The 15,070-nt window shown below is 44.3% G+C and overlaps 1 protein-coding gene across 1 annotated transcript in view; it reads right to left on the bottom strand.

The window, feature by feature from the left end:
• Positions 1-4,862: 4,862 nt before the first annotated feature.
• LOC145337698 (NACHT, LRR and PYD domains-containing protein 3-like) overlaps positions 4,863-15,070 on the bottom strand; it is a 75,086-nt gene continuing 64,878 nt past the window's right edge. The window contains exons 11-12 of the mRNA XM_080182530.1: positions 7,580-7,747; positions 4,863-6,094 (exon numbers count right to left, since the gene is read on the bottom strand). Of these exons, the coding sequence (XP_080038656.1) occupies positions 6,007-6,094; positions 7,580-7,747 (256 nt within the window). The 3' untranslated portion in view covers positions 4,863-6,006. The remainder of the gene's footprint in view (positions 6,095-7,579; positions 7,748-15,070) is intronic.

Genomic DNA, 15,070 nt, shown 5'->3' with positions numbered 1-15,070 from the left:
GCTGAAGTACAGGTGGGGATTCTGAAATAGGAAATGGGGACAGTGCAATCCCAAAATATTCCCTCAAGTATGTTAGCAAGGACTAACTAGCTCGAATATCCATAATGACCAGAGATATACAGGTTAGCACGACAAATAAATGTACTTTTAGTTGTGAAGGAGCACTAAAATGATTGGATGCATTATTCAAGTACAGAAAGTACAGAACGTAGCTTAAGAAAGTAATTAGAAAAGTAAAGAGGGTACATGGGTATACTCTGGCCGGTAAAAGCACTGAAAATCGGAAGATATTCTAGAGGATACAAACCAGCGAAGTACAGGCCAGGGAGTCCCAAGACAGTGTATGGAAACACAGAGCAGCTTCACAAGAGGGTTGCCTGTGTTAGAAGATTGAAGTTATAGAACATAGAACACTACAGCACAACCAAGCCCTTCGACCCACAAGTTGTGCCGATCATATCCCTACCTACCAGGCCTATCTATAACTCTCAATCCCATTAGATCCCATGTACTCATCCAGAAGTCTCTTAAAAGACCCCAGCGAGTTTGTCTCTACCACCACCGACGGCAGCCGATTCCATTCACTCACCACCCTCTGAGTGAAAAACTTACCCCCGACATCTCCTCTGTACCTGCTCCCAGCACCTTAAATCTGTGTCCTCTCGTAGTGACCATTTCAGCCCTGGGAAATAGCCTCTGAGAATCCACCCTATCTATACCTCTCAACATTTTATAAACCTCTATCAGGTCGCCTCTCAACCTTCGTCTCTCCAGGGAAAAGAGTCCCAGCTCCCTCAACCTATCCTCATAAGGCATGCCTCCCAATCCAGGCAACATCCTTGTAAATCTCCTCTGCACCCTCTCAATAGCTTCCACATCCTTCCTGTAGTGAGGCGACCAGAACTGTGCACAGTACTCCAAGTGGGGTCTGACAAGGGTCTTGTGAAAATAGAATTGAGAGGCTTGGATTGTTTTTACTGGAGCAACAATGACTGAGGGGTGACTTAATTTAGGCGTGCAAGATTATGAGGGCCATTGATCGAGTGGATAAGGAGCATCCGTTTCTATCCGTTCCCATTAATTGAAGGGTCAGAGGCAGGACGTGTGGGGAATGTGACCATTTTGTTTTACTTGGTGGTCGGTGATGGTCTGAAATCTACTTCCTGGAGACTGGTAGAGGTGGGTTGTGTCACATCCTTTGTAAAGAATCTGGATGATTACTTGGTACATCATAACATGCATAGCTGTGAGCCAGATATTGAATTAGTTATGATATTAGTTGTCCCGTGAACAGGTCGAAGAGCCTCATCTGTCTCATATTATTCTCTGAAAATTCTTGTTCCGCATTTTCACCACCAGATCAGGTTCGTTCAGTCAAACGGCCGAGAACTGCACATATTTGAGATTTAAATACATTGACCCACATACTGACAACCTCCCCCACCCCCACACACTGAAATGTATCCACAGTTTTGACATATTTGTTGACCATTTAATGTGACAGAATGCTAAACACCCTGGTTTGCCAAGGACACAAAACATTAGCCAGCACTGGAAGCAGTATAGCTGGAAATATCAAATTGCAAAGAGTTATTCCATGGAGAGTTTCAGTGCAGGGAGATGTAAATTGACACGATTTAGATTGAAAATGGATGGAACAATGTCTTTTATTAAACGATAAAATGTGGAAGCTGAAAAATATTCCGATATTTCACAGCTGGATTCACACAGTACACACAGCAATGTCTCTGATATTCTGGAATTGCTGCCAATGTGGTTAATCTCAGTACGGAAACTGCTTTCATGATTTAATGTTAATCTGGTCACTCTCATCAAAACAGGGACAACATTTCTGTACAATGTGAGTGAATGGTAAGTTCAAAGAGCTCAGGTTAAAGGTTTAAAATAACCAGTGACTTTTCTGTGGCTGCTTTGGGAGTGTCAGTGGAATGTAGCTCACAGTAAAGTGGGAACAATTGTTTTGGGAAATAATTGGAGATTATTGAGAGCTTCCTGCATTCTGGAAATGTGTGTGAGCTATTCAGAGATTGGAAATGATGGATGAATAAAGATACAGTTCTTTGTTAGTTTGATGAGATTGTCACCCCTGAATATTCACCAGTTCCAGGAATTATTAAACAATGTCTATCATTCAAATTCTTCAGACAAGTGAAAAAAGTGAGAGAAGGACTGAATCCACAAACACTGACACAGACAGTATTCAAAACTTCATGTTTGAATGTGAAGGGGCTGATTGAAATAAACACGAGGCCACACTGGGATGCTGAGCAATTTAATTCCTGCTTTTCCTAAATAAATAAAAATATGATGAAACATTCCTTGGATAAAGCACTCCATCTCCCTTCACACTCTACCCCTCACTCACTCTCTCTCTTACTCTTGCCCTTTCTCTCTCCCCTTCATTCTCCCTCCTGACTCTCACTTCCTCATTGTGTCAACTTTTCTCCCCCTCACCTCTCTCTTCACTCAATCTCCCATTGCGCTCTCTTCTCACTCTCTCCCCTTACACTCTCCTTCCTGTGTCTCCCTCATTCATTCACCTTCTCTCCCGCACAGAATGTCTTCCACCTCTCTCTTCACTCAATCTATCTCCCATTGCGCTCTCTCCCAGTCATTCCCTCTTCCCCCCCAACTCACTCTCCCTCATTCACTCACCTTCTCCCACTACTCCTGCCCCTTCCCTCCCCTTCATTCAATCTATCTCCCAATGCTCCCTCCCTTCACTTTCGCCCCTCCCTATCTCTCCCCTCACTCTATCTACCCTCATGATCCCTCCCCCCACTCTATCTGTCCCTTACAATATCTCCTGTTCAGTCACCGCATCTCACACTATTCTTCTAAAATCTTCCCCCACACTCTCTCCCCTATACTCTCAGTGTCTCCCCCTCACTGACATCACCCTTTCTCCCTCAGCCTCTTGTCCTATCACTCCCTCCCCATTCCCCCCCTCACTCACACCAGCTCGCTCCATTCCTGACACACTCTCCCCATCCCTCTCTCACACCCTGTCCTCTTGCTCTCTCCTGTCTCTCCCCATCACTCTCTCCTCATCAGCTCCCCTCACCATCTCTCCTCCTCATTCACTCTTAATTTATTCCTTCCTCACTTCCTTCCCTCACACTATCTCCCATCACCCTCTCCCCACACCCTCACTCTTCACCGACCCTCCCCCTCACATGTTCTGCTTACTCTCTCTCTCACTGATTGTATTTAAGTCAGGGAAAGACAGGCACTTGATTGGAAAGGTGGGAGAATGGGGTTGAGAAAGTTATCAGCTGTGATTAAATGACGGAGGAGACTCGATGAGCAGAACAGCTGAATTCTGCTCCTGTATCTTACAGTCTTTTTAATTTCACTCTCACTGTTAGCTGCAGTATTTATCCTAGTCCCCCACTCTTTATTAGCTTGTGTATGTATTGGTTTCAGGAGTGCAGTGATTACCAATTAGCATTGAACATAAAAAAATGCAATATTTAATTACAAATACCTACAGTGATACAGATGATAACATGAGGAATATCCATTACAATTATAGAGCAGCAGCATTAACCCTTTCTCTTTCAAAACTCAATAACATAGATCATGTCACATACTGAGCAGTGTTCAGTTAAAACTAGTACAGACCAGACAACACAATAAAGTGAGTTTAAATTGTAATAATAGACGATGTGAATAGTTTGTTCTGAAGAAATGATACTAATTTGAAAGTGATTAATTCATAGTCTTTGAAGAATTTCCCTGATTCAATGTGATGTTTTTAATGGTATAGAATATCTCTCCACTTTTCAACGCTGACATCTGCAACTGCAGATAGATGAAAAACAACAATCTGACAAACCCCAGGTAATATCTGTCACGGTAAAATAAACAGTTTGATAAATAATGGTCATATCTGACATCATGCATCTGTCCTGAGATCTTTGGGACAATCCAAAATAAATCATACATTCAGAAATTAAATAAAGCTGAGGTGAGTGTGCAGGGACAGAGTGAAATTGTGAATTCTAGCTTTCTGTGCTATAGCTCTGCATCTGCTCAGTGAGATATAAGGAACAAGGAAAGAGGAAACTGTATTTCCGAGGCTCCGATCCTGTCCAGTGCTGCCCCAGTGTTCATTTGTTGTTTTCGGTCAAGGGATGTCGGTTTCAGAGAAAATGTTATCACTGTTGTCTAAATTAAATTTCATTTGTTTATGGGGTGCTGAGAATTTATTAACCGCTGTAATGCATGGGTTTGTGATGTGTGTTGTGTGTATTTAAGAGAGATTCTGTGTTTCCCTCTGAAGTCTCTCTCTGTGTGTCAATACGTGGGTAAGAGTGTGGACTTGTCCAGCTTTGTATGTGCGTGTTTCAGGGAGTGTGTATCTCTGTGACCTGGAACTTGTGGGTGAGTTTGTCAGTGTGTGAATGTGTGTGTGTTGGTGTCAGTTTGTGTCTGTGTGTATCAGTGTGTGTGTTTGGAGGGATGTGTGTAGGATGCACAGTTGTGTGTATGTGTATGATTATGTATCTGTATGTTTGGTTCCATGATTGTGCCACTGTGTCTCTGTGTGAATGTGTGTGTGTGTGTGTGTGTGTGAGATTATGCTTGTGATTATATGTTTTTGTGGGCGAATGTCAGTGCCTCTGTGTGATTCAGATTATAAATCAGAAACATATTCCACCTTTGGTTTGGAAACACTTTAGTCAACCTGTGCATTTGGGATTTTAACAGTTCCAGAAATAATTGAATTAACATTTACCGTGTGTGTGTGTGTGCGTGTGTGTGTATGTGTGTGTGTGTATGTGTGTGTATGTATGTGTGCATGCGTGTTGTGGGTTAAGGAATCAACACCCTGCTTCACCAAAGTTAACACTGAAACTTTCCCAGGTAAATATGTGGGAACTTGTGTTGATGTTGATAATTGGCAGGTTTGGATTCCAATGGAACTGCTCTCTGTATCAACCTGTGGAATTGTAAAGCAAAAGCAAAAGGGGAATAGTTTGTTTGGAAATTATTTTCTGTTCGAGCACGGACAAAATTGATGAATGGTTGTAATTGAGTCTCAAAATGTTTGTATTTCCAATTTTCAAAGTATCAGTCTGTGAGATTGAGACAATTATCTGGGAAATATTAAAAGATCCATTAGTAAGATCCACTGTGGAAGATTAAACACTGAATGACTGACACAGGAATTACAGAGTGCAGCACAGTTTACCCACTCCCATTCTGAATGGGATTAGTGTCTAATAACTGCACCAAATGTACACATTACAGTCTGAGATCATCCCCAAATACAATCTCCAGACAATATCTCCCATAGGGAATGAGGGAACAGAGTTCATGTACACTGTCTGGTGATAAAAAGGGTTAATTCACCAGCCGAGGTTCCTGCTGTAAACTCCAATCCCTGTCAATATTGTTCAATATTCACACTGCAGTAACCGGTTCCCAGATGCAGACATGGGACTGACTGAACTTGTCTGAGGCTCACAAAGAGCAGCGCCTGCAGTAGGTGTGAGCCACCAGCAGATGGTGGCATTGTGTGACTTTAATCCCCAGATAGTGAAAGAGGTTTTGAGGAGAGGCTGGTGGAGCCTTTAATTCATTCACAGAGACAGAGAGGAAACTCTGACAAGATTGACCAATCTGTCCTCTGCTGGGTACTGTCAGAATCACACACACTGTTCCCTCTGTCTGGAGAATGATCTCTGCTGCTCCATTTTGAAAGGAGGGTGAAGACTCTGTTGCTGAGAACACTGACAACACATTGCTGCTTAAACAATGGTTTGCAGCAATCTTTCCTTCAATGTGGAGACTAAAACTACAACAGTTTTCCAACTGGGAAACCAGGTAAGCAGGGAAATCACTGCCAGGCTGGAGGGGCTGATGGAATAGGGAGGGAGAGGGGCAGGAATGAAGGGTTTGGAAGGAGCTGTCGAAGATCTTCACAATTCAGGATTTCACTGTAACCGGTGGAGCAGCAATGTTCAGAGATTGAAATGTTCACACTGTCACTCTCAGTCCCGATCTGGATCCCTGCAGAGACTCCAGTTGTTTCTTTCCATTTGAACTGAACCGATTTCCCCACAGCCTGAAACAGATTAAAGATGAAACAGGAAATAAACAGATTGAACAACAGGGTAAATAACAGGAGACTGGAGTTAATGGGACAAATCTTCTGGTTTCTGGATCACCAGAGACCCAGACACACAACTGAAGATGAGCATCGGGACCCTGTGGATGTCCTGACACACTGATCTACCTGGGAATTGTCCCAGAGGTAGTAACTACTATTGGGGAAATTCCCCTGCTGCAGTTAGAGTCAGAGACTTGGGACAGATCCACAAAATTTACCTGGATAGTTACTCAGGTAATGTTAGACAGCTCACCACCTGGGCTAATACCTGAATAGCACAACCGAGTCCCCCAATCACTTCCCACTGATCCCCCATACTACACCTCCCACAATCTGACTAGACCCACTCATCCCTACCTCCCCTCCAGCCTGGCCACCTCCCATGAGCCCTTAAAATAATCGGACTAACCCTCCCAACTTGGCCTCATCCTGAGCCAACCTCTCCTCACCTGACATAGAAACATAGAAGATCGGAGCAGGAGGAGGCCATTTGGCCCTTCAAACCTGTTCCACCATCCATCACCATCATGTCTGATCATCCAACTCAATAGCCTCATCCTGCTTTCTCCCCATAACCTTTGATCCTGTTCACCCCAAGTGCTCTATCCAGCTGCCTCTTGAATACATTCTTGACTAAACCTCTGACTTAAACTCATTCCCCCAGAACCAACCCCACCCCACTACCCTCTTCAAAGCTATTAACCAATCCCAACCCCCCATCACACAACCACATCTGTTTAGACCCCAACAACATGACCAACTCCCAGCTACCATCCAAACTCCCGATTAACCCTCCAACCCAACACAATACAACTCATCCACTCCCCCGACACCCAGAACTAATCCTCCAACCTCTCCCCAGCTCCCTGACTAACCATTCATCCATCAACACACCAACCCATTCACTCCCCCAATCAACTAACACGGAGCTCCCCGGGGTCACTGTGCTGTAAATAGGGTGTGTGCTCTCTCTTCCCCGACTCTGATGGAGCTCCCCGGGGTCACTGTGCTGTAAATAGGGTGTGTGCTCTCTCTTCCCCGACTCTGCTCTGATGGAGCTCCCCGGGGTCACTGTGCTGTAAATAGGGTGTGTGCTCTCTCTTCCCCGACTCTGCTCTGATGGAGCTCCCCGGGGTCACTGTGCTGTAAATAGGGTGTGTGCTCTCTCTTCCCCGACTCTGCTCTGATGGAGCTCCCGGGGTCACTGTGCTGTAAATAGGGTGTGTGCTCTCTCTTCCCCAACTCTGCTCTGATGGAGCTCCCCGGGGTCACTGTGCTGAAGATTCTGGGAGAAATATGCAGCAGTTTCAGGTTGGGGGAATTTTCACACATTCCGGCAATCTGCTTACCATTGCTGCTGCTTGGAAGATTCAGGCCCATTTATATTTTAAATCCATTTATATTTTAATTGTTACACTTAAAATTAAGACAAACACTCACACTATCCGCTCCAGACTCCTGCAGGTCAGTATGAGGCAGCGGAGAGCAGGGACAGATTGATCTGTGAAGGAGTTTGATCCCAGGTTCAGATCCCTCAGTGACTGGTTTGTACAGAGAGCGGAGACGAGATCCTCAGCACAAGAATCTGTGAGAGCGTTTCTATACAGACTGGAGATCAGAGAGAGAAATAACAGGAATCAGGCTCAATCCCCAGGGTTTTATATAATACTGTTAATAACAATAATAATGTATTGTAGGAGACATTCCAAAAACACAACTTGCATTTCTGTAGAATGAGGAAATACTCAATGCTGAAAATGAAATATAAATAAACTGGAAATGCTCAGCAGGTTAGGGAAATATTTGTGAAGAGAGAAACAGGGGTAAAGTTTGAGCTTCCATTGGAACTGGGAACAGGCAGTGAATTGACAGGTTTGAAGGGACAGCGGTGGGTGGCTGGGGATGAAACAAAGAAAGGACAAACTGGAATTACAGGAGTGATTAAATGGTAAAAGTGATGATGGGACAGGACCATAATCACAGGATCCCCATGTCCTTACTCAGAGTGGCTCGGGAGGGACATGGGATGGTCAGTGGTCTGGGAATGCAGTTTGTGGTGAGGGTGAAGATAATGGCTGTGATTTTCCCAGAAGCTGTGAATTCCCAACATGGGGATTGGAAATGGGTGGTGTGTCTGTGTGGGCAGGATAGGCAGAGTTATGAAGGTGATATTGTCAGAGGCGGACAATTAACGGCTGGCAGGCAGGGGGAGCTGCCCACTGAGGCAGCCTGGGCAGGGGACAGTCCCGGTTCAGGCAATGCTGGCACCATCTCCAAAGGCAGCCAGCAGGACTTTCAAACACAGCAGCTCTGGAGGGAGCAGCGAGGGAGCTCTGCTTACTGAATGAGGGGCTGAAATGTCAGAAAGCAGAGCAAGGGTTACCCCCCAATCACTAATTCCCCCCTGGAGGGACTCCTCCCGGCTGCTCAGGCTCAGAGGGAGGTCCTGTTCCCTCAGGATGGGAGGAGGTTATCCCATCATTACAAGCCAGTCTGGATGGAGATTGCTGGGAGGTGAGCAGGTTTCAGACACGTGGTTACAGTGTGGAAAAGGATCAATGTCCTGATGTGTTCTGACACGGTGAGTGTAGCACAGCCTGATATATGAATAAGGATGAGAGGGAAATTGTAGAAAGAACATCTCCACCCAGACACTGGCAATGCAAAGGCAGCAGCATTGACTGTCAGAGACATGTCCGTTAGGCTGGCACCAGCATAGGCTAGAGCAGGGTTCACCAACATATTCACTGGGCAAACACATGGCAATGTTTTTCTCACTCAAGGGGCCAATGAGTAAATTTCAGAATGATCAAGTTTGGCACAGCAGAAATTTCAATTAAAAACTAAACTGAGATATGAAAAGAAACAACTTGCTGAGCACAATAATGAGGAATAAATAAAGATGATGATTAGAGTTTAATCCTCATCAATCACAAATTGTTTCTCTCCCACATTTGCTGCAGTTTGGCTCAAAAACCCATCAGCAGCAAACATGGGAAAGAAACGGCCTGTGATTGGAGCAGCTCCATACAGATTCTTCCATTCAAACTGAACTGTGTGACTGAGATTCTGGAAACTCGCTCCGGGGGCTGCACTGAGGGGCTTCGAGGGTCACATTCACCCCTTGGTCCACACGTTGGACCACCCTGGGCTACAGCATGTGTTTGATGAGTGATGAACAATTTGTGTGTTTGGAAAGAGAGCAAACATCATCAGGGAATGAGTGAAGAAGAGTGGAGACATCCAGGTCTTGCCATCCTTACACCAATGGAAGATGAAGTGCTGGATCAGGAAGGCCTGGGGACAGAGTGGGTCATTACTGCTGGTGAGATGGGTTGAGTGGGTGGCCTAATGAATGGGTACAGGAGAGAGTCTGGTGAGGACAAAACATAGAGCTTGTGTATCCATCACTGGTCACAGAGAGCAGTCTGAAGGATGTATTGGGATAAGAGCAAAATAACTAGGAGCAGCAGAAGGCCATTCAGCCCCTCGAGCAGACTCCATCATGGCTGATCGAATTGTAGTCACAATTATTTTCCCACTCGCTCCCTGTAACCCTTATTCACTCCTCAATCCAAAATCATTCTTAACTCAGCCTTGAATATATTCAATGACTCTGCCTCCACTAGTCTCCAGGGAAGAGAATTCCACTGACCAGCAACCATCTAAAAAATAAATTCTCCTCATCTCAGTCTTAAGGGACTGATAATTACATTTGAAAATCTGTTCCCTTGTTCTGGTCTCTCTTACAAGAGGAAACAGCCTCTCAGTAACCACCCTGTCTCATCCCCTCAATACGATCACCTTTTAATCTTCTGAACTTTCACAGATTTTGCTCCAATCTGCTCAAATTTTCCTCGAAAAATAAACCTCTCCATCCCAGGAGTCAGCCGTGTGAACTTTCTCTGAACTGGTTCAAATACAATTCTATCCTTTAGGTAAATAGCTCAACACTATACACATTACTCCAGTTGTGTTCTGATGAAGGATGTGAAAAACTGCAGCAAAACCTTCTTACTCTTACCTTCCATTCCTATTGCAATAAGAACGTTAAGAAACAGGAGCAGGAGTCATCCATTCTGTCCTTCAAATCCACTCCATCATTCAATGTGACCATGGCTGATCCTCTGCTTCAACACCATTTCCAACATTATCCCTGCATTCCTTGATTCACCAGCATTCTAATGGGAATCAAATACCCCTCATCTCAGCCTAAATAACTGTCCCTTATTCTCAGACTGTGTCCCAGGTTTCAGACCCTCCAGCAAGGGGAAACATCCTTTCTACATCTGGCCTATTGAACCCTGTAAAATAGTGTAGGTTTGAATAAGTTCAGCTATCATTCTTCTAAAGGCCTGAGAATAAAGTGTTTTTGTTCCTCAGAGGACAATCCATCTGTCCCTGGACCTATTTTAGTGAACCTTCTTTACATGCCAAGTACATCTTTGCTTCAGTCAGGAGACCAAAACTGTCCACAATTCTCCAGGTTGGTCTCAGCAAGGCTGCAGATAATTACAGGAAGACATCTTTTTCCTCAACTCAAATCCTCTTAGAATAATGTCTAACATACCATTTGTTATCTTAACTGCTCTCATCTTCGCTTTCAGTGTCTCATGAACTAGAACATCAAAATATCTTTATCATGGTGAATCCACCTACCATGTATATCTTTGGAGTTGTCTCAATGTCAGTTTTATTTTCTAACAAAATTAGATAACCTCATATTTTTCCACCTTGTCATCCAGCTGGTAAACATTTGTCCACTCCCTGAGCCTCTCCACATCCCCTTCAAACATCACTGCATCCTCCTCACAATTCAGATTTCCACATGGTTTTCTATTATTCACACATTTGGAAATATTATATTTGATCCTCACATCGATATCATTGATATGGATTCTGAATAGCTGAGACCCAAACACTGATCCCTGCCGCACTCCACTAGTTAGAGGCTGTCAATCCAAAAATAACCCATTTATTCCAACTCCTTGTTTCTGTCCACTAACCAGTTCTCAATCCATGCTGGGATATTTCACCCAATCCCATGTGCTCCAATTTTCTTTAATAACCTCTTATGTGTGAATCATCCAACTGTAGAATCCCGAGTGTAGGATACACATGGATGGAGTATTTTACAAAGATCCACTCCCCACAACATCACAATTTACTGGGGCTAATCCACCTAACCTACACATCTTGGGACAGTAAGGACAATTTTATCATGGTGAATCCATCTACCATGCATATCTTTGGAGTGTGGGAGGAAACCGGAGCACCCAGAGGAAACACGCACAGACACGGGGAGAATGTAGAAACTCCACACAGTCACCCAAGGCTGGAATTGAACCCGGGCCCGTGGCTGTGATACAACAACGCTAACCACTGTGTCACCGTACCAGCCTTTCATAAATCCATGTTGGCCCTGTCTAATCCTGACATTAATTTTGAAGTGTTCTGTTCTCACTTCCTTTATTATAGATTATTATAGGATCTTCCATACTCTCACTGTCAGACTAATAGACCTGCAGCTGCCCAGTTTCCTGTAACCCCACATATTTACGCTGCTAATCCCCCCACCTACACATCTTGGACACTAACAGGCAATTTATCATGGCCAATCCACCAAACCTACACATTTTTTGGACTGTGGGAGCAGCCGGTGGAACCCACACAGACACGGGGAGAATGTTGAAAACTCCACAGACTGGAATGAATCCGGGTCCCTGACACTGTGAGGCAGCAGTGCCAATCCCAGTGCCACATCTTCACTTAATCTCATACAATCCTTGAATTAGTAACAGTTGGAACACGTCTGCTGCTGATATTTCAAATGAAAGGAATCTATTTTTGTTGGAAAGGCCACACATTTACACATCACCCTGTCTAAAACAGCTTGTTTTGTGATTGGCACTGGAACGTACTTCTCCAAGAAATTACTTGAATACATTCTGTGAACTAATCTTCTATTCAACTCTTGACAATCTGAGTGATTTATACAGTAAATGGAAGAACCCATAGGAACACTGACCTACAGAGGGATCTGTGTGTACAAGTCTACAGATCCCTAAAATGGTAACACAGGTGGATGAGGTGGTGAAGAAGGCAGACAGCATCGACTGGGACATCGAGTATAAAAGTTAACAAGTTATGTTACAGTTGTATGAAACTTTGGTTGGCCACATTTGAATATTGTTTACAGTTCTGTTTGCCACAATACCAGAAGGATGGGGATGCTTTGGAGAAGATGTAAAGAAGGTTCACCAGAATGTTGCCTGGTCAAGGGGGGGTTAAGTTTTGAGGAGAGGTTGGATAAACATGGATTGTTTTCATTACAAAAAGGGAGGCTGAGGGATGACCTGATGGAGGTTACACAATTATGGAAAACTTTTCACACAGAGGGTGGTGGGTGCCTTGAATGCACTGCCAATGGAGGTGATGGAAGCAGGCATGTTACCAATGTCCAACATACATCTTTATAGATACACGAACAGGAGATAAACAGAGGAATATAAATTGGGCAGTAAGTACTGGGTTTACATAAGGATTAAGAGTCACCGCAGGCTTGGTGGGCCGAAGGGCCTGTTACTGTGTTGTGTGGTTCTTTGTTCTTCTTTGTATATGATAAAAATCACCCGTGATTATTGCAGTTTGTTTTTACAAGACCCCATTATTTTTCCTGTGTCAGAGATTCTGAATATTGTTAGGGGCCTATAAATGATTCCTACAAGTGACCTTTTAACTGAAAGGGTGTGTGTCTGTGGGTATTGCTTTATACAGGAACAACAGAGATAGCTAGCTGTTATGAGTTATACTGGGTCATCTTTATGTTTTGCAATTGGTAAAGGTTATGCTAATTTTTGTTGTTAGATTCTAACTGCATTCTTAAATAAACTGTGTTTGATAAAAGTATCCTAGTGGGTCACTTGATTCATACCTGGAGTGAAACACCTCATGCTCATCAATACCAAAATCAAATGTAAAATCAAGGGTCCAGGCTAACTTCACAAAACACCTTGGATTTTCTGGCCTGCGTTTTAACAATTGCCTCCATTCACTCTTTCCCCTTCCTCATAAACCAAGGATTGTGAGACTGGGTGACCCCTGTCCCCCTGTAAACATGTGAACGGTTCCTCAGAGTCACCATTACATTATTCCCCTACACCCAGGGCACAAAAATCAATGTGACTGATATTCCATTACATTGGGATCAGAGAGAGAAATAACAGGGATTAGTGAAGATTCAGGTTCTGGTTCATAACTTCCAATCCCTGGGCCCTTATAGAGGTTTTCAGCACAGAAAGAGGCCCTTCGGCCCATCGTGTCTGTGTCAGCCATCAAGCACCAATCTATTCTAATCCATTACCAGCACATGTTCCATAGCCTTGTACCCTGCAGCATTTCAGGTGCTTGTCTGAATGCTTCTTAAATGTTGAGAGTGTTCCTGACTCCACCACCCTTTCAGACAGTGAGATCCAGATTCCACTACCCTCTGGGTGAAAAAACATTTCCACAGAACCAGAGAATCCCCACTGTGCAGAAGGCTCCCAATCGCCCCATCCACTCTACACTGACTCTCCGAAGATGCATCTTAACCAGGCCCACACAACTGCTTATCACTGGACATTTACCATGGCAAATTTACTAAAACTACACATCTTAGGACACTAAGGGATAATTTAGCATGGTCGATCCACCTAACCTACACTAGTTTGGACTGTGGGAGAAACCAGAGTACCTGACAGAAACCCGCACACACGGGGAGATCGTGCAAACTCCACAGGCAGTCACCAGAGGCTGGAATTAAACAAAGGTCCCTGATGTTGTGAGGCAGCAATGCTAACCACTGAGTCATCTTCAATTCTTCTCTGGGACTTCTGTTCAATGTCTTAAATCAATACAACTGGTTATTGATCCCTAAAACGAAGGAGAAAGATTTCTTTCTATGATTTGATAGAACTCCACATGGTTGTCCCCCAGCCTTCCCTGTCTGAGTAAAACACCAGGAGCATTGACACACAGAGGGATCTGTGTGTACTTGTCCACTGATCCCTGAAAGTGGTAACACAGGTGGATAACTTGGTCAATGAGACATGCAGCACGCTCGCTTCATTGGCCGGGACATCGAGTATAAAAGTTGGCAAGTTATGTTCCAGCTGTATTAAACTTTAGTTAGGCCCAATATGGAATATTGAGTGCAGTGCTGATCGCCAGACAACCAGAAGGACGTGGATGCTTTGGAGAAGGGGACGGTGAATAGATGACAGTAAATGGAGGGCAGGACATGGTGGTGGAGTCTCGCTGTTAGTAACAGATGATGTAAGTAGAGAGAGTTGAACTTAGTTCCAATGATCAAGATGCAGAATCAGCTTGGGTACAGATAAGAATTAACACAGTTAAAAGATCACTTGTGGGAATCATTTATAGGCCCCTAACAATATTCAGAACCAAAGAAGGTTTACAAGGATGTTGCCTGGTCTGGTTAAGGTATGAAGAGAAGTTGAATAAACTCGGATTGTTTTCACTGGAAAGACAGAGGCTGAGGGGTGACCTGATAGAGGCAGATATATGGTTGACAGTTGGAGTCTTTTCCCCAGGGTGGAAAGGTCACCGACAGGACGGGACAGTTTGAAGGCAAGAGGGGGAAAGTTTAGAGGAGATGTGCGGGGAAAGTTTTCACAGAGGGTGGTGGGTGCCTCGAATGCACAGCCAGTGAAGTTGACAGAAGCAGGCACGTTCCCAATGTTCAAGGTTTATCTCGATAGAAACATGAACGGGAGACGAACAGAGGAATAGAAACTGCGAATGAGCAACAAGTACTGGGTCTGAATAAGAATGAGTCGCTGCCACAGGGTTGATGTGCCGAAGGGCCTGTGTCCAGGGAGAGCTGTACACATCTGAGGAGGAGGAGAGAACCTCAGAGGGTGAACCATA

Source organism: Carcharhinus amblyrhynchos, unplaced genomic scaffold (genome assembly GCF_965287045.1).
Source record: "Carcharhinus amblyrhynchos unplaced genomic scaffold, sCarAmb.v2.hapA scaffold_62, whole genome shotgun sequence".
NCBI lineage: Eukaryota > Metazoa > Chordata > Chondrichthyes > Carcharhiniformes > Carcharhinidae > Carcharhinus > Carcharhinus amblyrhynchos.
Note: the sequence above shows the minus strand (reverse complement) of the source record. Positions and strands in the feature narration are given on the sequence as shown.